The 23,792-nt window shown below is 39.9% G+C and overlaps 1 protein-coding gene across 1 annotated transcript in view; it reads left to right on the top strand.

The window, feature by feature from the left end:
- FAM83B (family with sequence similarity 83 member B) overlaps nt 1-23,792 on the top strand; it is a 58,117-nt gene that overhangs the window by 20,728 nt on the left and 13,597 nt on the right. The window contains exon 3 of the mRNA XM_021392101.1: nt 17,729-17,893. Within this exon, the coding sequence (XP_021247776.1) occupies nt 17,729-17,893 (165 nt within the window). The remainder of the gene's footprint in view (nt 1-17,728; nt 17,894-23,792) is intronic.

Below are 23,792 nucleotides of genomic sequence, written 5' to 3'. Positions count from 1 at the left end.
CCTAGCCTTGTGGTTAGCACTGGGGAACTAACCCATAACTGCTCAGAGATTGGGTATTTGGTACTATTCCTTTTCTCTAAATTATGAAATTTGCTTGGAGAAACCCATTCTGCAAGTCCAGGCCAGCCATGCCTGAGCTTTGTGCCTGTGTATCTCATCACCTGACATGACAGTGAGCCAGAGAGTGCAGAGAATTGCAAATGCAGGACCAGGGTGCTCAGCTGGGCTGTGCAGCTGCACGGCTGCAGGGATTGAATTCTAGGGGACTGGGATGCTCAACATCACTGTAAATGCAAGCCATTAGGCTCTGAGGATTTGTAAACATGGCACGGTCAAGTGCAGTGAGCAGATTCCCAAGAAGCTGGGCAGTTCACCTCACCAGAGCTTTGCGTTAGCGTGACCAGGCTGCTTACAGCTCCAAAAGTAATGAGCCAAGGCTGACTCAGATGTCCCTGCACAGAACAGTGGTGTGACACGCACACACACACCCTGTCCATTTGTGGTCTCCGGATAAATGTAGATGTAGTAGTGTTATTCCCACATTTATGAAGCAGTTTGAGCTTTACATATGAAAAACTTTCAATAGGTATTTAAGTGTTATTGCAAGTAATTTAAGAGGAATTCAAAAAGCTGCTTATTTTTCTGGTAGTTTTGCTAAGTCTTTTATGGCAGAAAAGCAGCAGACTTCAATAAGTTTTAATTTTATAGGTACGTAAGGAACGATTTAGAAGGCTGTAAATATTAAAAATGTATTCCTATGCTAATATCCTCTAGAACTAGCTGAAATGCTAGAATGCTTTCTTAGTTCCATGCAAATATCTTTCACATTAAAAATTAAAATTAAAAGCATAGGTGTAGAGCTTGCAAGAGCGGTACACAAATTCCTTTTAGGACACAAACTTCCTATTTATCTTCTGGCAAATTATTTAGACTTTTTCAGAAGTTGCTTATGTTCTCTAATACCACAGAAATTAAACATATAGGTTCCCGTCTATAAATGTTAATATTAGCTCTGAGTGATTTTTGAAGACGTGCATAGTATGGGGCACTCATACTGGGGATAGCAAGCACAGCATTGAGAGCTTAATCTGGAATCCACCTTCTCAAGAGTTTGTAATAGTTTAAATTTGCTTTAACCTTTTTGATGTTTGTTCTTGTCCATGAGGTTGTTTTCTTTTTTCAGCATTCAAGCAGAAATATATCAGTCTTATCCAAATAAAATGAGGAGGACGGTTCACTCCCCTATTTCTGGACCATGCTCTGCCATTCCTTTTTCTCACATTATTTGTCCTGCACAGATATAGAGCATATTTTTTATCACTGATAAGAGTCAGGAATATTTTTCAAGTACCAGCTACAACTCATGATTGACCAAAATAACGCGCTCCATGAAAGATTCCTGCCTGAAAGCTGTGCCTCAGAGCTGTAGTACATGCAGATACACCAGCACCCAGAAGCAGATTCAGAACACGGAAAGGCTCTCTATAGCTGTATGTATTTTTAAATCAGCAAGAAAGAAGGGGAATAGCCACCTATTACTACATCAGAAACAAGTACTGTTTTTTTCCACACTTATGTATAATGCTGTTTTTATTTTTTATCTGAAGGAAAGAGGCAAACATTTGAATATGTCTTTTTTAGTCAGTGTACATTCATGCATAAAAACTGTTGTAGAAAATGTGATTTTTAGCAGTGCATGCAGAGAATGCATAGCAGCCTGGTGCAGAGAGCCTTACTGACATGAATTTGTGAGTTACCCAAGGGAAGCTCTTTTTTGCGATCAGAAAGGCACTTCATAAGAACAAATGTTTATATGAAAGGTACTAGTTTGCATCAAAAGGCAGTTATTTTCCGAAGTGTTCTTGGAATAAATTTTTCACCTCTCCTCCATAGGGGTATTCCAGGTTCACATCTTCATCCTTATTTCAACACCAGTCAAGTGGCATGTTATGCTATTACCATGCTTGGTACATTTTTCAAGAGCAAATTTGCCACCAGAATGTGGCTTAATGTAGGTCCCTGTGTGGCTTGTTCGTTGGTGTTTCTGCCTTTGTTCCTTACAATTAGGAAAGTGCTTCTGTTTTTGGTGTCAACACAAGTGAATTGATTCTCCATCTTTCCTACCTCTCATGTTTACGTGCATAGGAAGTAGACATCTGGTCAGCACAGGAACGTTTTGTGGTTGCAAAAATATCACTGGCACGAATATCATAGAATCATAGAATCATAGAATGGCTTGGGTTGAAAAGGACCTCAAAGATCATCGAGTCTCAACCCCCCTGCCAAGTGCAGGGTCGCCAAGCACTAGACCAGGCTGCCCAGAGCCACGTCCAGCCTGGCCTTGAATGCCTCCAGGGATGGGACATCCACAACCTCCCTGGGCAACCTGTTCCAGTGCGTCACCACCCTCTGTGTGAAAAACTTCCTCCTAATACCTAACCTAAATCTCCCCTGTCTCAGCTTAAAACCATTCCCCCTTGTCCTATCACTATCCACCCTCACAAACAATCGATCCCCCTCCTGTTTATACGCTCCCTTCAAGTATTGGAAGACCACAATGAGGTCTCCCCGGAGCCTTCTCTTCTCCAAACTGAACAAGCCCAGTTCCCTCAACCTTTCCTCATAGGAGAGGTGCTCCAGCCCTCTGATCATCTTGGTCGCCCTCCTCTGCACTCGTTCCAACAGCTCCACGTCCTTCTTGTGCTGGGGGCCCCAGGCCTGGACACAGTACTCCAGATGGGGCCTCACGAGTGCCGAGTAGAGGGGGACCACCACCTCCCTCTCCCTGCTGACCACTCCTCTTTTAATGCAGCCCAGAACATAGTTGGCCCTCCGGGCTGCCAGCGCACACTGCTGGCTCATGTCCAGCCTCTCGTCCACCAATATGATGGTGGACGAGATATGAATATGCAGCTGATCTCCCAAAGAAAACTGCTGTGGAAAGATCCTGAAGAGCTGCAAGAGGTACCAAGATTGGTTTTCTTCACCTACTCCTACATCCAGATGTCTTCTGCCGTGTTTTGTAAGAGGCTGCTTTGCCATAGCAAGAGATTTGCTTTTCTTGCAGACGTTCATCATGCTCCAGGATGAGATCTCAGATTATTATTACCCAAATACATGTGTGAGAAGGGGTATAACAGGCATTGAGTGGAGGAGGAGTATTTTTTAGGAAGGCGAATGATCTCATGTACATGACACTGTACAATGGAAGGCTTGTGATAACCTTTTTCTTTTCTAGCCATTAATAACACTGCATTTACTTACGATAATGGTCACTAGTTCAAATGAGTACGAAGGGTTCAGCTAATTGCACACTGATAATTCATTTATTTTAATAACAGTTTTGTGCTTCTTATTCATTGACAAATGAGTGCTTCACATTGTCCCAGTGAGGATGAGAAAAATGAGAGGAGTAGACTGTGAGCAAAAGGTCTCCATGCCCGCCTGTGGCTGAAGGTGCATCCTGGAAGTGGCCTATGACTCTGATTTAGGAAAATATTGTAAACTACACTGATTAAACTTCTAAAGATTATAAATAATCTTTTACATTTAAATTAGCAGACCAGTAGATCTTAAAGATGGAGCATTATGGCTCCCTGATCTGATTGTGCCACAAAAACCAAAATGTCTCTCCTGTGATTTGGCATTATTACAGTACCAAATCACAGATGATGAATTAATACTTGTCCTGTGGCCTCACCGAGGACCTGTATGCAGATCACGGAAAGCTGATGCATGTACCAAGAAACAAAGTAAGTCACAAAGATCATTATTAAACTGTATAGCTTTCCTGACAAAGATGGTTATTCAGAATTGATCCCACACTGAGACCAAAAGATCAGTTTAGAAAAAAACCTTGCAGAAATAAATAAGAAAGTGTTTTCTTCTTCTTTTTTTTAACTTGTTTCTATTGGTATCTGTTGTGGTTCAACCACAGCAGGCAGCTCAGCACCACCCAGCTGCTTGTTGGGGAAAGAAAGTAAACGTGTGAGAACTCATGGGTTGAGATAAAGACAGGTTACCGGGGAAAGCAAAGTCCATGCATGCACAAGCAAATTAAACCAAGGAATTAATTCAGTGCTTCCCTTTCGGCAGACAGAAGTTCAGCCACTAGCAGGAAAGTAGGGCTCAGCACTCCTAATGGATTCTTGGGAAGACAATCACTGTCACTCTGAACACCCACCTCTTCCTCCTTTCCCTCAGTTACATTACTTAGGATGAAACCACATGGTATGGGACATCCCTTTGGCCAGTTAGGGCCAGCTTTCCCAGTTCTGTCCCATCCCAGCTCTTTGTGCACCCCTAGCCCCTTGCTGGCAGGGCAGTGTGAGAAGCTGAAACTTCCTCTATCTGTGCAGCTCTGCAACAACTAAAACATCAGTGTGTCATTACTGCTACTTTCATCAAAAATGCAAAACACAGCATCATACAAGCATCTGGAAATAAAATTAACTCTTATCTCAGCCAAAACCATCCCAATTTCCTTTCTTATCTCTTAACTAGCCGCTCTCTCAAATGTCTCCTTCAGAAGATTTGCCTTAGGACAAAAATCACCGTATTTCTCTTAAAAACTTTTCAGAGGATTTCAAAATTTAAAACAGTTTTTAAAAATACAATATTTTAAAGAATAATATTATTATTGAAATTATCACTCTTCTAACTAGTAGTAATTTTAATTGCAATTCCTAAATTTTTTCCTTTTTCTAATTGCTCTACTTGATCCAGAAATTAATTTTTGTTTGCTACTTCAGTTCCCATTTACTATCTTCTCCAGGATCTACAAGGGTTCTAGAACTACTTATCTGCTTCGTTTGTTTGCTCCATGGGAGGTTTGAGTTTTTTTACTTAAACTGCTTCCCTACTATTTCCATCATCTTTCTCTATTTGGTAATGTGCATAAAATTTATTTTTTTTTTCCTGAAAACCTACATATAATTACTAACTAGATTAATCTTTTCTTATCTTTAGGACATTCTGCTGAAGCTTTCAGACTAGTCTACAATTATATCTCCATTTTCATCTGATCTGTAATAAATACTCAGGCATGCCAGGGTAATGGATTTCACTTGAGGATCTCAACATGCTTTGCAGACAATAATTAATTAATTAGTCTCACAAACCGTCTTTAAAATTGGTGAAATCGAGGTGCAGGCAGGCAGGCAGCATATGGTCATTAAGAACATGGTGCACCATTAACTACAGCTGCTCTCTAAGCAGGTGGCACAATGAGTTTCTCCTGATATCAGTGTAGGTTCCTAAAGCAAAACTAAGGAAAGCTGAGCTCTGCTCTGTAACACCCTGTTATGGAAAATAAATGGTTAAAGTCATCTGACTGGCTGTTTGTTTACCTAGTGCTCTGGTGTAAGGATGTACCATGCAGGCATATGCAGATGTATATTGATCTGTAATGTACGTTGCAAAATGCTGATTTGATGTCATTGTTCTTGCTTTTCTTACCAACACCAGTGTTACTATAGGTGTTTGTCCAGGGATAATAGTTTTACTTATAAAAGCATTTTATTAGGTCATGTAGCTGAACTAGAAAAAATTTAAAGATTACCCTGTAGGATATAGGTAGAGGATGAACAGTGAATTTGTCAGTTAAGCCCTGAGGAAACCTGTCATTGTTCATCCTCTTCTATTTGTTCAGGATGATCATTGACTTTCCTTCTTACTAGCCCGTAACTGACCTGTCACCAGTAAATTTAAGCAGTTTCAATTTTCTGTGTTTCTAGTTTTCACTGCCATATTACTTCTTGAATGGTGCTTCTTAAACAGAATTTGGTCTATGAATGGGGCTTGAAATTAGTGAGAGAAGGGAAAGGAGAGAGAAGAAAGGGAAGGAGGTTGGGGAACAGAAAGTAGGCCATAATAATCTGTAAACTATAACAATCTTGCTTGCACTTCTGTGGCATCAGTATGAAAATATTTAATGTCTATAAATACTTCCATCCTGTCATAATGCTCTCCCAGGACAACTCCTTTTAACATCTGTCCATTAACCAGTTAACCCTTAAATGTGTATATTTCAGGTGTCTATTACTGATATTTTAATCTAATAGATGAAGTTGAATGCAAAAGCTGTAATCTTGAAAAAGGATGAAATTTGCAATATTTGAAATGGCATTTTTCCCACTTACCCTTCCCTAAATCCACGAGTAGTCTTTATGTCTGTATTCACTGAATCTTGTTTTGGCTTTCTGATGAGAAGTCAGGCTGAACGACCAACTTGGGCACTGAACTGTTTCTGAACATTGAGCATGAAAGGCTATTTCGGTGCTGCGGGATTGCCTTGGTACTCAGCTGTATTAAAATGAACATGAAACACCAGGGAATTTCCTTGTTGAGGTGTAAACTACACAGATCTTCCAACTGCAGTTACTGTCAAAAATGCTTATGTATTGCTAATGGATTGTAATGTACCATATTAACCCTAAGAAACAAGAACATCATCTCTAGTCTTTGCTGGGGACTACTTTTTCCACTTTCATGCTACCTTTGATATGTGGTAAACTAAGGGAGGTATTCAACCAGAATTGGTTCTCCTATCAGTTGTGGTTTTGTGGACATCTAATAATGTTTTGTGAAAGGACTTCCTTTCCTGTTTTATTGGTGTTTTTCTTCTACATTTATCTCCCAGACAGTTTCACCAGCAGTTTTCCATAGGATTATGAAATGTACCTTTTGGAAGAAGAGGTTTTGAGTAACCACCGATGGCTAACCTCCAACAACTAATTATATAATTATGAATTATTTCTCAGTATTGAGTATAATCAGGTAATGGTGATTGGTCTTTAGACCTCCACTGATTTGAAATACAGCAATTAGATATACTTTTTTAGTTGTATACTGACAACCAAAATAGATTTGTTTTCTTTTAGAAAGTTTGCTAGTCCATCACAACTGTATGATTTTTTTTCCTGCATACTAAAAATGTTTGGTAGACCATCACCAAGATATTCTTGCAGACTGTAGTTAACATATAGCATATATGCATTCAAAAGTTTATTTTTCTGAACTGCAAGCAAGTCTGAAACATGTCAAGTTTATGTCCTGACTTGAATTGACTGAAATCTCTCTGCACTTGGAAACATTGTTAAAAAGGTATTGTTTTTGAAACACTCCATCTACCCTGTTATTTTCCAGGGCCTATCATGAAAGTGCTCTTTCTGCCTTCTGCTTTATGTCCTCACCTGTCTTTTCTGATTTTTTTTTTTTTATATTCACAATGTATCTGTAGTACATATTCATTCCTATAAGTAACAAGGGATTTCAGGCAGTATTATACAACTGAACAATATTGTTGTGTTTCATTGGATATTTTTTAATTCTGAGTGAGTCTGTCTACTTTCTTTAAATATGTAAAATCCCAGGAAGTGGGGCTCAGTGCTGACAATTTGTTTATACAGGATTTTTGAGGCCACTGAATGGAGCAGTGGGGAGGCAGACTGACTCAGAACTTCATTCCATTTTCCCTCTGAGAAACCCCACTGAAATCTATTTTTAAGGGTGGTAAAATATCTCCTGTAGAATTGTTATCCAATTTAATGGAAGTCTAAGGAATTTAATTTGATTGATTGATGAGTAGCAAAGTATTTTAAAATGTCTTTAAGAAAATCTTAGAAAGAGCCCTCAGGGTTATTGGGATCCAGACTAGTTCACTTTGGCATAAAGAATTTTTGTAACCTGGAGCAATTTGAATGGGCAATTTTAGTGGGGTTTTTTTTCAACAGTTTTTGTACTTTGCTCTTTTTTTCCCAGGTTTTTTTTTCCCAGGAGGCTTTTTCCTATGTACTTAGCTGTGTAGAGCAAAACATGGCAGCCATTCATAGTTTCAAGTACTAAGAGATTTCAAACGTGGCAGTAAACTCACGCTTCCCTTTACAAGCCACCAGCTAGCTAGGAACATTCAGTTGAAATCTCAAGACTGAGACTGGCCTCCAAGGTGTCACAGGGGATTTTCAGTCCTGCACAGCAAATCAGTACAATTTATGAAGAGTTTAGCACAAATCATGTTTTAATTAATATTGGCACTTAAAAAAATAATTAAGGCTTTTGTATCACATGGTTACACACTGTTTGTTTCTAGGCAGTCACTAAGTAATGTACACATGTATAAATGAGTGCTTCTACTTACAGACAAATTTAACATAAGAAGTTTAATATTATCATATTAATTTAAGTAGACTGAACATTCCCTAAATAGTAAGGGATCTGGTGAGAACCCACATATTAAAGCTGCTAATATTCTTTTAAATAAGAAATTATTTCTAAAGCAGCAAGTCTTTGAAATTCATCATAGAAAAAGCTGGAGGCTAGAGAAGTACCTTTTATTTTCATGAATTTCCATCCTGGTCTAGCTGAGTTGTAGGCCGCCAGAAAATCCTGGCATTTCCTTTCTCTTTGCTTTCCTCAGGAAAAGCTTGGCAGTTTCCCAAAATAACAACTGAATAAGAACATTCTGAAGAGCTAAATGCAATTATTAAAATCCTGCTACCCAACCAGCTGCAGCACACATGGCACTGAGAACAGGATCTGATAGAGCAAGGTCTTCAATGGCAAGAGAAGAAGGGGCAGAGCAAGCTCCAAAACATTTTCTGCCCTGTGTTATCTGCCATGCTGTAGGGCCTCTACCGGCTGCTGTTCGCAGTGACAGAAATCTGCTTGCTTGTTATATGCCAGAAGTGATTTACATCTTTAGGGGAGCGTTGCAAGCAGGAAGGAAAGTGTTAAAATTAAGCACTGTGAATGCTTGTAGCTTCAGTCAATCTTGACAGTTCTTGACAGTTCTTTGCAGATTTAGGTAAATAAATTTTTTTTTTCAATTTTTTCTAAATCTTTTCATGTCTGTGCTTTGCCAGTCACTGGGCAGCAGCTGTTTCTTCACAGAATATTCAAGCTCTTTCCTTCCTTCCAATGGCTAGGTTTACAAATGCTTCTTGGGAAGTCCCCAGAGAGAATCCCAGGCTGTCCCTTTCCTCTCCCTGCCTTGCAGAAACTCAGCACTGTCTGGCAGAAGTCAGCTGCAGACAAATCAGCACTTCTGCTGCTGGCTGCAGTGAGGTAGTGCCTCCTTAAGTCAGACAGACATCTCACTAATCCTTCAGCCAGAATAACAGCTACCAAGCCCATAGATACAGATCACATTTATAGAATTGATGCAGCTCACTCCCATACATTTTGCAAGGTACTTGCCTATATATCTACCAGTGCATTCAGTTTGAAGTGACAACACTGCAGATGTGATTTTAAGACAGTGTATGGTATGTGACAACCTAGCTCAGCCAGCTGTAGTATTCTGAAAGGTAATGCAGAAGGCTTTTATACATTCACTTTTCAGAGAAGACACTCTTACCTGCGCTTCAGAGAACTTTTCTTCTGTATTGTTTTTAGTTTCTTTTGTAGAAGAGCTAATCCTGACCTCCTAATCCAGTTTTTAGAGTCATGGTAAGCTACAGAAAAGTTCATAGAATCACTAAGTATCCTGAGTGGGAAGGGACCCACAAGGATCATAGAACCACAGAATGGCCTGGGTTGAAAAAAAGGACCTCAAAGATCATCTAGTTTCAACCCACCTGCTGTGTGCTGGGTCACCAACCACTAGACCAGGCTGCCCAGAGCCACATCCAGCCTTGCCTTGAATGCCTCCAGGGATGGGGGCATCCACAACCTCCTTGGGCAACCTGTTCCAGTGCATCACCACCCTCTGTGTGAAAAACTTCCTCCTAAGATCTAACCTAAATCTCCCCTGTCTTAGTTTAAAACCATTCCCCCTTGTCCTATCACTATCCACTCTTGTAAACAATCATTCCCCCTCCTGTTTATACGCGCCCTTCAAATACTGGAAGGCCACAGTGAGGTCCCCTGGAGCCTTCTCTTCTCCAAACTAAACAAGCCCAGTTCCCTCAACCTTTCTTCATAGGAGAGGTGCTCCAGCCCTCTGATCATCTTAGTGGCCCTCCTCTGGACCCATTCCAAGAGCTCCATTTCTTTCTTGTGCTGAGGGCCCCAGGCCTGGATGCAGTACTCCAGATGGGGCCTCACAAGAGCCCAGTAGAAGTGGACAATCACCTCCCTCTCCCTGCTGGCCACTCCTCTTTTAATGCAGCCTAGAACATAGTTGGCTGCAAGCACACTGCTGGCTCATGTCCAGCTTCTCATCCACCAGGACCCCCAAGTCCTTCTCCACAGGGCTGCTCTCAAGGAGATCTTCCCCCAGTCCGTATAAATACCTGGGATTGCCCCAGCCCAAGTGCAACACCTTTTATTTGGCCTTGTTAAACCTCATTAGTTTCACATGGGCCCACTTCTCCAGCCTGTCCAGGTCCCTCTGGATGGCTTCCCTTCCCTCCAATGTATCAACTGCACCACTCAGCTTGGTGTCATCTAACAAACTTGCTGAGGGTGCATTGGATGCCATTGTCTACGTCATTGATAAAGATGTTGAAGAACACCGGTCCCAAGACCAGCCTCCACCCTGACACAGAAACATTAATCACAAACACAGAACCATTAATCACAAAGGATCATGGGGTCCAGCTCCTGGCTCCGCACAGGACCACCCAAAATTCAAACCCAGTGTCTGAGAGTGTTGTCCAAACACTCCTTGAACTCCAGTAGCTCAGGGCTGTTCCCATTGCCCTAGGCAAGCTGTTCCATGCCCACCACCCTCTGGTGCAGAACCTTTCCCTGACCTCCACTCATCCCTCCCCTGACACAGCCCTATGCCATTCCCTTTGGCCCTGTCGCTGTCACCACAGAGCAGAGCTCAGCGCTGTCTCTCTGCTTCCCTAGTGAGAAGCTGTAGCTGCCATGGGGCTTCCCCTCAGCTCTGGGCTGAACCAAACAAGGGACCTCACCACTCCTCATACATCATGCCCTCCAGACACTTTGCCAAGTTGCCAAACTGAGAAAAAGCTAGAACTGTCAGTCGTTAGATGACAGCACATTGTAAAGATTGGATCTTCCTAGTGTGTTTCAAAGTCAAATAATTTCCTTTTTCAGAGCTGCTATCATCATTTAATATTGTTCACTCCTGCCAGAATCAGAGCATGTTTTTCCCTATTACTCGTTGCTATAAAGTTCCCCATCACACATCTTTCTAACGTATTTCTTACACAGAACAGATTAGACTTTGCCATGGGGCCTATGCAATTAAACAGAGTTAAAGTTTTTATATAATGCTTTATCCCTGTGTTCATAATTTTTGGAGAATAGTTTCCATCAATTTTCTATATTGTATTGCAGGAGATCTGCCGGTTCTTAGTTTTCCGAACAGTAGCTCTTTTTCTGCTCTTTTTCTTCTTACAATTTTCCTTCATGCTGAGCAAACCTAACATCCTTTTACAGAGTGAAGTTTTTGTGGTTATTGGACTGCTGATAGACATATTGAAGTTAATTTTCATTCTATTTAAATTTAGTTTTCACTTTAAAATGCTTATAGTGTGCAGGTGGCATGTGACACAATCAGCAAAGGTTTGGTTATCCGAAGACACAGTGAGTTCTTAGCTGTGTACTTCATATGTCTTCAGAATTGATGGCACAAATGATTTGGTGCAGGAGGCAAAGAGGATGGTGATGGCTGGGAGGGCTTGTTCTGAGGTAGTATAGCTGCCTGTGGACTGCCAGACTTCACCATACAGTTCATTAAATTGCATTTAAAGAATGTAATAAGTGAAGTGTATTTTAGAGTGCATTGCATGGGTATGGTTTATTACTCCGTGAGTGCAGAGCCAAGTTAGATAAATCAAGCAGCCAATTTTGATGATGATAATGTCACATGTAGTGACATTAACTTCATGGAAGTTATGTAATTGTAAATCACTGAGTATTTGTTCCATTACACTACCACAGTAATTGTAGGAGAATGGGTCATACTCAGATGTTTGATTAGTGTTTGTGTGATTGTATCTACCCTCTTGTTTACAAGGGAGGGCTTCCCTCATTATACTATGCTTTGAGACTTAATCTCAAGACTTCTGATCTGCTACGTTTGCTGTGTGAGACCTCAGCAGTTCAGCCACCCCAGGGCTGGGATATTCAGACGCTATTCACAATGGCTTGAAAGTGTGTTTTTGCAATGGAAGGATGTGCTTTTGGAAACCATTTCAGAGCTAAGTTTAATTTTGAAAATTAATATGAAGTTAATGAACATCTTAGAAGCACTCTGGTGTTGAGAAACAGTGCCAGAAATTACGGATATCAGGTGACTGACTGCATGCAGCTAATACGAATTGCAGCAAGCATAACCTAGATCTGTGTTCTAGACCCCCACGTATAAAAACACAGCATAATATAATTGGAAACCATGATAACTTGCAGTAGATGTATTATACAGCTTCCTACGGGGAAGGCTGTCTGCACTGGTCACAATATTTGTTGCTTTCTTTTTTTATGATATCTGAAACACACCCAGTCAGTTTGCTGCCTGTCTCTTGTTCCTGGCAGCGACATGTTAAATACTGTATCTTCTTTCTGCAATGTTTTGCAAGGGTCGTTGCTTGCCTGCTCTCTAAGAAAGGCCATATTCAGGCAGCCCAAGCCTGTGACACAAGGAGATTCTCTCTGAAACTTAGAACCATAAAAAAAATTTGACTGGAGTACTAGGGAGAAGGCTGACAAAATAGAGTCAACGTTTCTCACTAAAAAGATGGTTCTTCTGGCCTCAGGTAAGGAATGGAGGTGTGCTCAAAAGCACAGCACAGCAATATGGATTTTCGACATAGGATGCCTAGAGTAAGCCTCCCTTAGGTTACAAGAAATCAGTACTCTTGCAGTGTAGGTAGGTCTGTAGCATTATTCCTTAATAGGCTATTGATATCATGGTAGGTGTCTCCAGTAAAGCCTGATGTAAGGAAGCAACAGCACTAGAGGATTCCTCTTTTTACTATTTACAGAAAATGAAGTGTTAAATGACACACTCTGCAAGACATTCCTCAAAGAATGGTAATTAGTTCTTCTGAAAGAAGTAGAGATACTGGGATAATGAATTTGTCAGTAAAACAGATTTACAGAGCACTAGCATTAAAAAGCCTTTCGTTAGATCTATGCCTTGTTTTCAATACAGACTCATTAAAAGGGTTGATTTTTGATGTCCTAAAATTGAACTACAAAGATTTTCTTACCAAAAATGGAGGAAGTGAATCAGAAAAACTCCTTTACTTATTATATTTATTCATTGTCTCTGTGTTGTTGTTTTTTCTTTAAACCTTACAGCAAGATTTATAATTGTCCTCAGAAGTGTCAAGATTTGTTTGGATTTTAACAAGGATGGAAATTAAGATCTTAGAGTCATTGAACTGCAGGCTTGGTCATTTGGAAAGGACCTCAAGATGTCTCCAGTCTGACCTCCTGCTTCAGGCAGGGCAGTGATAGGACCTGACTAGGACTTTATCCAGTTGAGTTATGAAAACCTCCAAGGATGGAAACTATACAACCACTATGGGCCAACTTCTTCAGTGCTGAGCTGTCTGCATAGGGATCCAGTCAGAACATGCTCCTGTTTTGGTGTCACTGTTGTCTGTTGTCCTGCCGCAACTGTGAAGAACCTAGCTTTGTCTTCTTGAGACCCTCCCTGTAGGCATTGGGGACTGCTGTAAGGTGCCCTGAAGCTGCCTTTGCTCCAGACTGAACAAGCCCAGCTTATTCAGGCACTTTTCACAGGGCAAATCCTCCATCCCTGATTCTGGTAGTGCTAGAATTGTATCATAGAATCATAAAAAAGCTTAGGTTGGAAGAGATCCTAAAGACCATCCAGCTCCAACCCTGTGCTGTGGATCAGGTTGCCAGCCACTAGATGAGGCAGCTCTGGGCCCCATCCAGCTTGGCCTTGAACACCTCCAGGGATGGGGCATCCTGTTCAAGTGTCTCACCGTTCTCTGAGTAAAAAATTTCCTCCTAACATCTAATCTAAATCACCCCTGTTATAATTTAAAACTATTCCCTCTTGTCCTATCATTATCAGACCATATAAACAGTTGCTCTCCCTCTGGACATGCTTAGGAGATGTTTAGTGATGTATGCATTTGCATTGTTGGGGTAAGCTTGGGCAGCTTCCTTATATATAAACCTTTGGACAGAGTTTGTTTCTGAAGGTGAGATCAATTTAAGTAAATATAATGCATGTGAATGAGCCCAAACTGGCAACTCCTAGGAGTAATGACTATCCATTATAGATCAGCAGAACTGTGCATCAGCCTCCATTTTCAGTCCCATAATACACAGCATGGTGTCATTGTGTACATTGTGTCGTGGTGTCATTCCTGGTTTGCAAGAATCTACTTAGTTTTGCAAGAAATTTCAGCTGTGAGTGTTTCTTTTAACCTTCAAAGTGTAAAATTATAGGATCATAGAATTGTTTAGGTTGGAAAAGACCCTTAAGATTAAGTCCAACCATCAACCTAACACTACCAAGTCTACCACTAAACTATGTTCCTAAGCAACACATCCACACATTTCAGGATCATGACTCCACCACCTCCCTGGGCAGCCTGTTTCAATTCCTAACCATACTTTTTTGGGGAAATTCTTTCTGATATCCATTCTAAACCTCCCCTGGTTAAGTGTGAGGCCACGTCATCAAGTCTTGTCACTTGTCACCTGAGAAAAGAGACCTCACTGCTACCTCCTTTCAGATGGTAGTAGAGTGATGAAGTCTGCCCTCAGCCTCCTCTTCTACAGACAAAACAACCTCAATTCCCTCAGCTGCTAATCATATGTCTTGTTTTCTTGTCACTTCACCAGCTTCATTGCTTTCTCTGAATGCATTCCAGCAGCTCAATTTCCTTTTTTAGTGGGGGGCCCAAAACTGAACACTGAAGGTGAGGTCTCACCAGCACTGTGTATGTGTGTAGCTGTATTTCATGAAACTAGTTACTAATATTTTATTTAAGAATGAGTCCTTTCCTGAACTCGGATATAGTTAAGAAGTATTAAAGAATGAAAAGAACTATGTATTAAAATTATCTGATACTTGAGAGATAATGAATTTTGAATTGTAACTTTACTTGATATTGTGTGAATTTAGTAAAATACATCAGCTTACCAAAGAGTTTTGTAATACTTGCATTAAAATACTATTCAGTAAAATTGTATTTTTCTTTCTAGACTTAATTTTTTCTAAAACATTAATGTGTGAAGCTCTGCTTTTCTCCTGAAAGCCATATTTGTAGTTTCAAGACAGATGTGAGGAAAATAGTATATGGCTCTGCTGGTGCCTTTATTTAAGTTGATAAAACTACCATCTGTGTTAGAAGTAATTTTGTACTTAGTGACCTCAGAAGATTTTCTTCATCTGTAAAGATGCAATCAAAACCAAAATTTAACATAAAAAAGCATTCAACACTTTGAAAAAATGTTGGAACATAAGCAGAAAGGATCAGTAGTAACAACCTAAGATGATTAAACTTAATCTGCGAGAAGAAGTCTAGTATAAAAATTGTTTTCTGCACTGGCTATACTTCTAGTTTGCTATTGAAATGTTTTTGGTTTTTTTTTCTATCTAATTGCAAATGAAGCGGCAACGGTCTACTTTTGCTGTGCATAATATCAGTGTTTCTGCTCTGCCAACTATTCTCTCTGCCCTGAAAGTGTGAAACGTTTAATTATTCCCAAGGGCCACTTTTGATCAGGGTGACAATCAGTTTCTTATGTTTGGCAAGTTCTCCCAGAAACCGGGTGGTTTCAGCTGAAAAATGATATCCCTATTCAGTATGCCTTGCATGGTTGGATGTCCTTTTTGCATTTCATTTTAAAATAATTGATGCTTGCTTTTGCAGAAAGCCCTGCCTTTTAGGAAACAAACATGTTTTGGAAAGAAAATGGCAGTTTATAAGACTGCCTGGAAGTGTACTGTAAGACACTGAAGTGTTCTGCCTTGGGGAATTTTCTTGGCACAGGACATTAATCTTATGCCCAAAAGAAACAGAATTTGTGGAATAGCCAATTTTCTGTACTTGCTGCACTTTCAATTTTATCACTTTTGCTGTTCCTTGCTGGATTTCATTGTCATTTAGCTTCCTCTTGTAAATATCAGGGTGGAGATTAGCACTGCAATTTCAGAAACAGATCTTAAACAGCAGTGAAATCTTTTCTTCAAAAGCGATTCAGGAAGTAACTAACCCTGTATCTGATGTTAGACCTTTAAGTAAACATTCATACATATTTTGGAGTAACTGCCTAGTCATGGTCTCCTTAACCAACACTTGGGAGTTTGAATACTGTATTGGCTTTCACTTTCCTCAAGCTCAATACTCACTTCTGCTGTTAAATAGCAGATGTATGGGGAAATGTACCCAAGGAATTATGGAAAATTAAAGGAAATTTAGTACACTTGAAAGACAGAATTTTCTGACATTTCTTGAGATTGACTCTTTCTGCATCAAAATGTGGGATTTTATGACCAAATATCTAGACTGACTGATAGAAATCTATATACAGAGACCTCATCTTTGTAAATTGCCTCTTTTAACTTATGAATGTATGTTGATACATGACTCAAATTTGGCACTCTTCTTCCTCCAGCCTTTGAACATATAGCATTTGTGTTTACTAGATCAATAGTGTTGTTGAGCTGTCTTTCTACCTTTCTTAATGATGTTATTTTTTTTTTGTCAGCTCTCATTAATATTTATTTTGTTCTAAACATATATTTGGCATAAGTGAGTCTTCTAGTTCTACGCAGGTAGGATTTGAAAAGGTAATCCAGATGACATAGCTTTTATTTGTGTGTGTGCAACATCCTATAGCAAATCTTGTGTATATGATAAATGCTTCCATTTCAAACAGTGCAACGGTAACTTAACAAGTGCACCTCTAATGTTCATGTACAGAAAGTTTAAAGACAAGTGAAATTGGTAAAGCACGCTCACTATCAAGCTTGCTGTTATACCCGTGATAGACTTCATTTGATTTGAATTTGTACCTGAAAAGTCTCGCTGGAACTTTTTATGAAGACTCTAATGGATAAGAATATTGTTTTTAAAAGTTACATAGATAGCTGTTCTCCCATTGCTATTTTCTCAAATGCTTCAATTCGCTACTGATAAGTCAGTTGTCTGTCATCTCCAAAATACCACTAGCAATACACTGCTTTTCCCAGTCAGAAATACCTGCATTATTCTTATAGACTGAAGGACATCAATGGCTGGTGTTCAGCACTCTCTAGCCTTCTTGAACTAAGCTCTCACCAGCTGAGTAAGTTTCATCCCTTCATGTGCAGTCAGTATGCTGAGTCAGTATGGATCCTGAAGCCCTTATCAACTACTCTAAATCTTCACTGTGTGCTTATCGACTCCTTCAAACTCTCAAGCTATTATTTTAGAGAAAATGATGAAAAAGGAGAACAACATTTAGATTAGGTTGAACAACCATCTCTTTACAAAAATGGTGTTATCTGAACTTTCTTTTATGCAGTTATATTGTGATGATTCATTTTTTTTGTCATTGTATTAATATTGCTCTGTTTCCCACTCTGTTCCCTTCCACTGACCTTCCCTTCATCCATCCCTAAGCTCATCAGTTTGCCAGTCTTCTGCTTGTTGTGAATGTCAGAGAAGCAAAGAGAAAATTCAGTGGTCTTGAGAAACCTTTAAGGTTAAGTGGTAGAACATTGAAAATATCTGAGCTTTCTGATGTGTGAATAGTATTAGTGGTAATTGTACAGTGCAAATCTCAGTGAAGAGTTATATATGTATATAAAACAATAATTTTTGTCTTTTTTTTTATTCAGGTCATTGCCATAGTTATGGATATGTTTACAGATGTGGATATCTTTAGAGAAATTGTAGAGGCATCTACTAGAGGGATTGCAGTGTATCTCCTGCTTGATGAGTCAAACTTTGGTCACTTCCTGAAAATGACTGAGAAACAAGGCTGCCAAGTTCAAAGGCTCAGGGTAAGACTTATTGTGTTCCTGTGTTTGGACTTTCACTAATTCATTTGCAACCCACTGAAAAGTGAAAATTATTCAAAAAGCGATTATCAAATACTGCTGTTTCAAATTAACTATGAAGTAGAAATTGGTAAACTGTCAGTAGAACCTTCTCTATAAATGTTATTCTCTTCAGAAAGACTTTTATCTTTTTCACGTGTCATGTATTTGATAGAATGAAATAATTTTTCACATATTATTTATAAAACAATTTTCTGTTATTATATATTTAGGAATACTACAGGTTTGAAAAGCCTTTTTCCTTTATGTTAAATTAACCTGAAAATATAGTCATAAAGCTTATGTAAATTGTTAGGAAAAATAAATGACATAGTTTGTTTACTTCATTTTTTATCTTTAATCTGTCTTCCTATCCTGAGGTTCAACACAGCAAAGTGCAAGGTTTTGCACTTGGTCTGGAGGAATCCCAGGCATATATATGGACTGGGAGGAGCAGTCCTTGAGAGCAGCCCTGCAGAGAAGGACCTGGGGGTCCTGGTGGATGAAAAACTTAACATGAGCCAGCAGTGTGCTCTTGCAGCTCAGAAAGCAAATGGTATCCTGGACTCCATCAGAACAGGGGTGGCCAGGAGGGAGAGGGAGGTGATTATTCCTCTCTACTCTGCCCTTGTGAGGCCCCATCTGGAGTACTGCATCCAGGTCTGGGGCCCCCAGTACACGAAAGACAGGGAGCTGTTGGAGAGGGTCCAGAGAAGGGCCACAAAGACGATCAGAGGGCTGGAGCACCTTCCCTGTGAAGACAGGCTGAGGGAGCTGGGATTGTTCAACCCGGAGAAGAGAAGGCTGCGGGGTGACCCCACTGCAGCCTTCCAGTACCTAAAGGGAGTCTACAAACAGGAGGGGAGTCAACTCTTAGAGAAGGTAGATTATGGCAGGAGAAGGGGAAATGGTTTTAAGTTGGAGGAGGGAAGATTTAGGTTGGATATCAGAGGAAAGTTCTTTACTATGAGAGTAGTGAAGTGCTGGAACAGGCTGCCCAGAGAGGTTGTGGATGCCCCGTTCCTGGAGGGGTTCAAGACCAAGTTGGATGGGGCACTGGGCAGCCTGGTCTAGTATTAGATGTGGAGGTTGGTGGCCTTGCCTGCGGCAGGGGAGTTGGAGCTTGATGATCCTTGAGGTCCCTTCCAACCCAAGCCATTCTATGATTGTATGATTCTACGTTTTTTTAATGTGATTATATATTAAAATGCTTTAAAAAGCCCGGGAGTCTATTTTAGTTATATTTTCCTGAAAATACAATCATGTCTGTTGACAGTATGTCTTAGAGAGTATGAAATGCCGCAACAACCCCAGGCAATGCTACAGGCTTGGGGCAGAGTGGCTAGAAGGTTGTGTGGAGGAAAGGGACCTGGGGGTATTGGTTGATGCTCGGCTGAGCGTGAGCCAGCAGTGTGCCCAGGTGGCCAAGAAGGCCAATGGCATCCTGGTTTGTATCAGAACTAGTGTTGCCAGTAGGAGTAGGGAAGTCATTGTCCCTCTGTACTCAGCCCTGGTGAGGCCCCACCTCGAGTACCGCGTCCAGTTTTGGGCCCCTCACTGCAAGAAAGACATTGAGGCCCTGGAGCGTGTTCAGAAGAGGGTGACAAAGCTGATGAGGGGTCTGGAGCACAGGCCTTATGAGGAGCGGCTGAGGAAGCTGGGATTGTTCAGTCTGGAGAAGAGAAGGCTCAGGGGAGACCTTATCACTCTCTATACTACTTGCAGGGAGGTTGTAGTGAGATGGGGGTCAGCCTCTTCTCTCTTCTAACTAGTGACAGGACGAGGGGGAATGGCCTCAAGCTGCGCCAGGGGAGATTGAGGGTGGACATTAGGAAACACTACTTTCCTGAAAGAGTGGTCAGGCGCTGGAATGGGCTGCCCAGGGAGGTAGTTGAGTCACTGTCCCTGGAGGTGTTCAAGAAACATTTAGATATAGCGTTGAGAGACATGGTTTAGTGGGGTTATTGGTGGTAGGTGGGTGGTTGGACTGGATGATCTTGTAGGTCTTTTCCAACCTAGCTAATTCTATGATTCTATGAAATATGAGTAGGCTTACTTTTACAAATTAAATATGTAGTTAGATAATCAGGAGAGGATTAATGGTTACGTTTCTCATTCAATGGCTTGCACCGCCCTACTACTTAACAGGAAATAGAATACAAACCATATGCTGCACTGAACTGACGTAAGTGCTTCATAAATATTTCGAGGTTTGCTCTTTTGTAGGTAGCTCTGAAGACTATCCAAGGCCAGAGACAGAGCTCCTCTGCAAAGCTCTAGACATTTCCTTGTCTGAACTTCTGTTCGCAGCCCGGTTTGCACTTCCTTGTTTTTCATACTAATTGGGCCATGCTTACTCCTGGAAAAAGTATACAGCATAAGAACATGCATTTTAAGAACCTAGTCCATAAAACAGATAGAGGTATGGAGAAAATCTGTATTTTATACCAATTTTTGCTCCAATTTTTGGGAGTGTTGACTTAGACATGCAGAGGTATTACCACACTGCTTCCTGTACTTGTTTCTTGAGGGGGGCATTTGAGTGTGTGAGATTGCCCTCTGGTGGGTTAATACACAAAGCTATGGCAATTTTTGAAAAGAAAAAGTCACAAATGTTGCATATCTGTAGATGCTAGTAGTGATTGCCTCCATAAAGTCAATAAATGGCAATAGTTACACATGCTGGAACTTGAGGTACTACCATTTCCTAATGATTTGGGTTAACTGTGCCGTAGAGATTTCTAACATGGTGTACATTTTTTTTTTATAGTATGACTTTTATTCTCCTAGTGTAAAAGAAATTAGGAGCATGCAATTTAAGTTCTATCTCTAAAAAATGCCATAAAATGCTCATAAAAAATGCATTTTCACATCTTTTCTGTGCAGTATGTTTCTATAGCTGTTTCTAAAACTTTTGGGGATGAGTTAGAAGTTTTCTTTCTAAAATGGTTTTATAGACATTTAAACAGGCATTTATACCATGATTGAAAGAACTCATGTACATACATTAGAGTGGATTTGGTATGGATTAGTGGGTTGGAGTGGTTTGGATTTGGCCTCTTTAGTGAGATTATGTTTTATATGTTTCTGTTCTGTAATGATGGGACAAACATGTTTACATTGAAAGGTTTACTTAGAATGCTTCAAGATTTATCAGAAAATTAAAAGTATATGCCAAAGAGCTAAACAGTAATCCAGTAATCCTGTTGTACCCTGGGTTTCCACTTTAGCTTGTAGTAAAGCTCTTCAAGCTCCTCAACCAGGTGCTACTCCCAGTGACTGTTGCCATGAGAATAAAAGCGTACTACTCTCACAGTAATTACTTCCTCCCTTGAAGATTACGAGAAACTGCTTGTGACTATGAAAGAACAGTCAATTCTTTGACAAGGTTTTCTCCCTTTCTTCTTTTTTTATTGCCTCAATGTTCACAAAACCAAACCATATTTAACTTTTTGTGCTCTTGGACGACTTCTTCTATTCAGTGAAAGCAATAAGAGGACAGAAATGTAAAAATATATTTCTTTCCCTCAGGATACATCAAGAACACTGTTCTTTTTATTCTCTGGTATGATTTGGTTCGGTCTTGCAGGAGTATGGCAGACATTCTTCATCCCATGCACTCCCAAAGAGGGGCTTCTCTAAAGCTTTTCTGGCTTAATCAAAGCCCTCACTGGCTCTTTTTCTCTTCCTTTGAATCAGTAAAAAAATAAAATGCTGTGATGAGAGTGGATGTATTTTTGAATTCAGATTTACAGTTCAGTCTTCTGTATGTAAAAAAGGATTTATTCGTAGATCTACACTAAATGTCTGTGCAGACAGTTTTCCTCATCTGTGGTATGAATGCACATCAGAACATGTTTCTGTCTTTTGAAAGCAATAAAAAAATGAAAAAAAATGATAGACTATGTATTATGTGATTATTATGTGAATTCTGTATAGAAGAATATGAAACCAGGAATTTACTAGGAGCTTTTCCAGTCTCTTGTACAACATTTCTTCTTGTGGATTGATTTCTACTTAATATTCACCTTGTCTCCATCAGTGGCTCGTCTTAAATAGATCATATATTTCGTGAACTCTTCTATTTTTCTTTCCCCACTTTCAGTTTATCTGTTTCCTGTCTTACATTTTTCCCCATTAACTAATGTATTTCGCTTTCTTTCTCTTCTCTGTCTAAACTTGTGTTGATTAACTTTGTCACCAGACTGACTTGTTCAGTCAGCAGTTCCTTTGCATAGAAAATTGAAAACTCCATACAGATCCTGACCTTTTTCAGGTGATTTTTCAAAACCTAGTTGCTATTTTTTTTCTGGAGGTCGTTGTTTATTTCTGCTGCTGACAAGTGCTGCAGCAAACTAGGAAATAGGTTTGCAATGAAAAACACATCACAGAGAACAATCCTCAATACCACCAGGTGCTTAACGGAGTAACTTGGTTTTGTATTACAAACAGTGTAGAATGTAGAAAACGTTGATTCATGTCCAAGAAGTCAGCGAAGCTCTTCAGCTGATATCAGAATCATGGAATCATTGAATCATTGCGGTTAGAAAAGTCCTCAAGGATCATCTAGTCCGACCATTGACCCATCACCACTATGTGCATTAAACCATGTCCCTCTGTGCCACATCTACACATTTTTTTAAAACCTCCTGTGACGCTGACTCCATCACCTCCCTGGGCATCCTGTTCCAGTGCCCCACCATTCTTTCTGAGAAGAAATTTTTCCTAATATCCAGCCTGAATATGAGTCATGGCATGTGGCAAAGGCTCTATATCCTACAGAAACCTATTTTTACTTCTCTGGAAATAATGAAGAGTCATCTTGCTAAAGGAGGATATTGCAAGCAATTTGACAGGAACTGTTTATACCGTGATACTCCTCTCAGTATTTTTAATGAACTGGGGAAATGAGAAAATAGAAGCACTAATGAATTGATTTTTTCTTTTGTGAGATCTACTCCAAAGTATACATGCTTAATGCATAGGAGAAACTGTTCATGAGAGCTGACTGCAGTCCATTATTTCTTACGAGTTTTATCAAAATCATCAAAAGTTTTCTATTGCTTCCAAGTCTAAGTCAGATTTGGTTATTAAATAGGCATGCACAGCTTGGCTTTGTATCAGTGAGCAAAATACTGGCCTAAGGACCAGACTTCAGTGAAGTAATTGAGAATTTTACTTCAGTGGTCACTGAATGAACTTGAAAGTTACAGCAGAACCAAACTGGAAAGCTACGTAGAATTTGTACAAGTGCTATCTCTTAGTAAGAACAGAGACACAGGATAATAAATAACATTAGTAATGATGAAAAATGAGAAATTGGACTACTTTCTTCCTTAAAGCTACTAGGCTAACTATTAGATAGACATCTGTTCCCTTCTTCATGCATATGCTTGACAGCAAGTACAGAATGAGTAATTGAACGCTGATAAAAACAGACTCCACAAATAAAAAATGCTGAAATGAAATGTTTGAGACCAGTATATTCACTGTATTTATCTATCACATTGGAGAATTTTTACTGATTAATTATACACCGATTTAAATTATGCTTCTGAATTTTAAATCATGGTTATGTGGTTCTCCCTGGGAAAGTAGTTATGCATAAAGAGAAAGTTAGAGCTTGTTTCCTCTTCATCATCTGGGTGTCATTTATTTGGATAACCCTGGTAGCCATCCTCAAAGTGCAGCACAGAGACCCAAACACTGGATGTTTTAAACTTCAGGAACACGAACAAACCTACAGCCTGTTCTTGGAGAAGGGAGAAGATCCTGGTTTTGGCTTCATAAACCTCCTAAAATATCAAGTCCTTGATTAAGTTATTCTTCAACATGTATCCACTAGCAGTCACTGACAAAAGCG

Source organism: Numida meleagris, chromosome 3, assembly GCF_002078875.1.
Source record: "Numida meleagris isolate 19003 breed g44 Domestic line chromosome 3, NumMel1.0, whole genome shotgun sequence".
Taxonomy (NCBI): domain Eukaryota; kingdom Metazoa; phylum Chordata; class Aves; order Galliformes; family Numididae; genus Numida; species Numida meleagris.
Note: the sequence above shows the minus strand (reverse complement) of the source record. Positions and strands in the feature narration are given on the sequence as shown.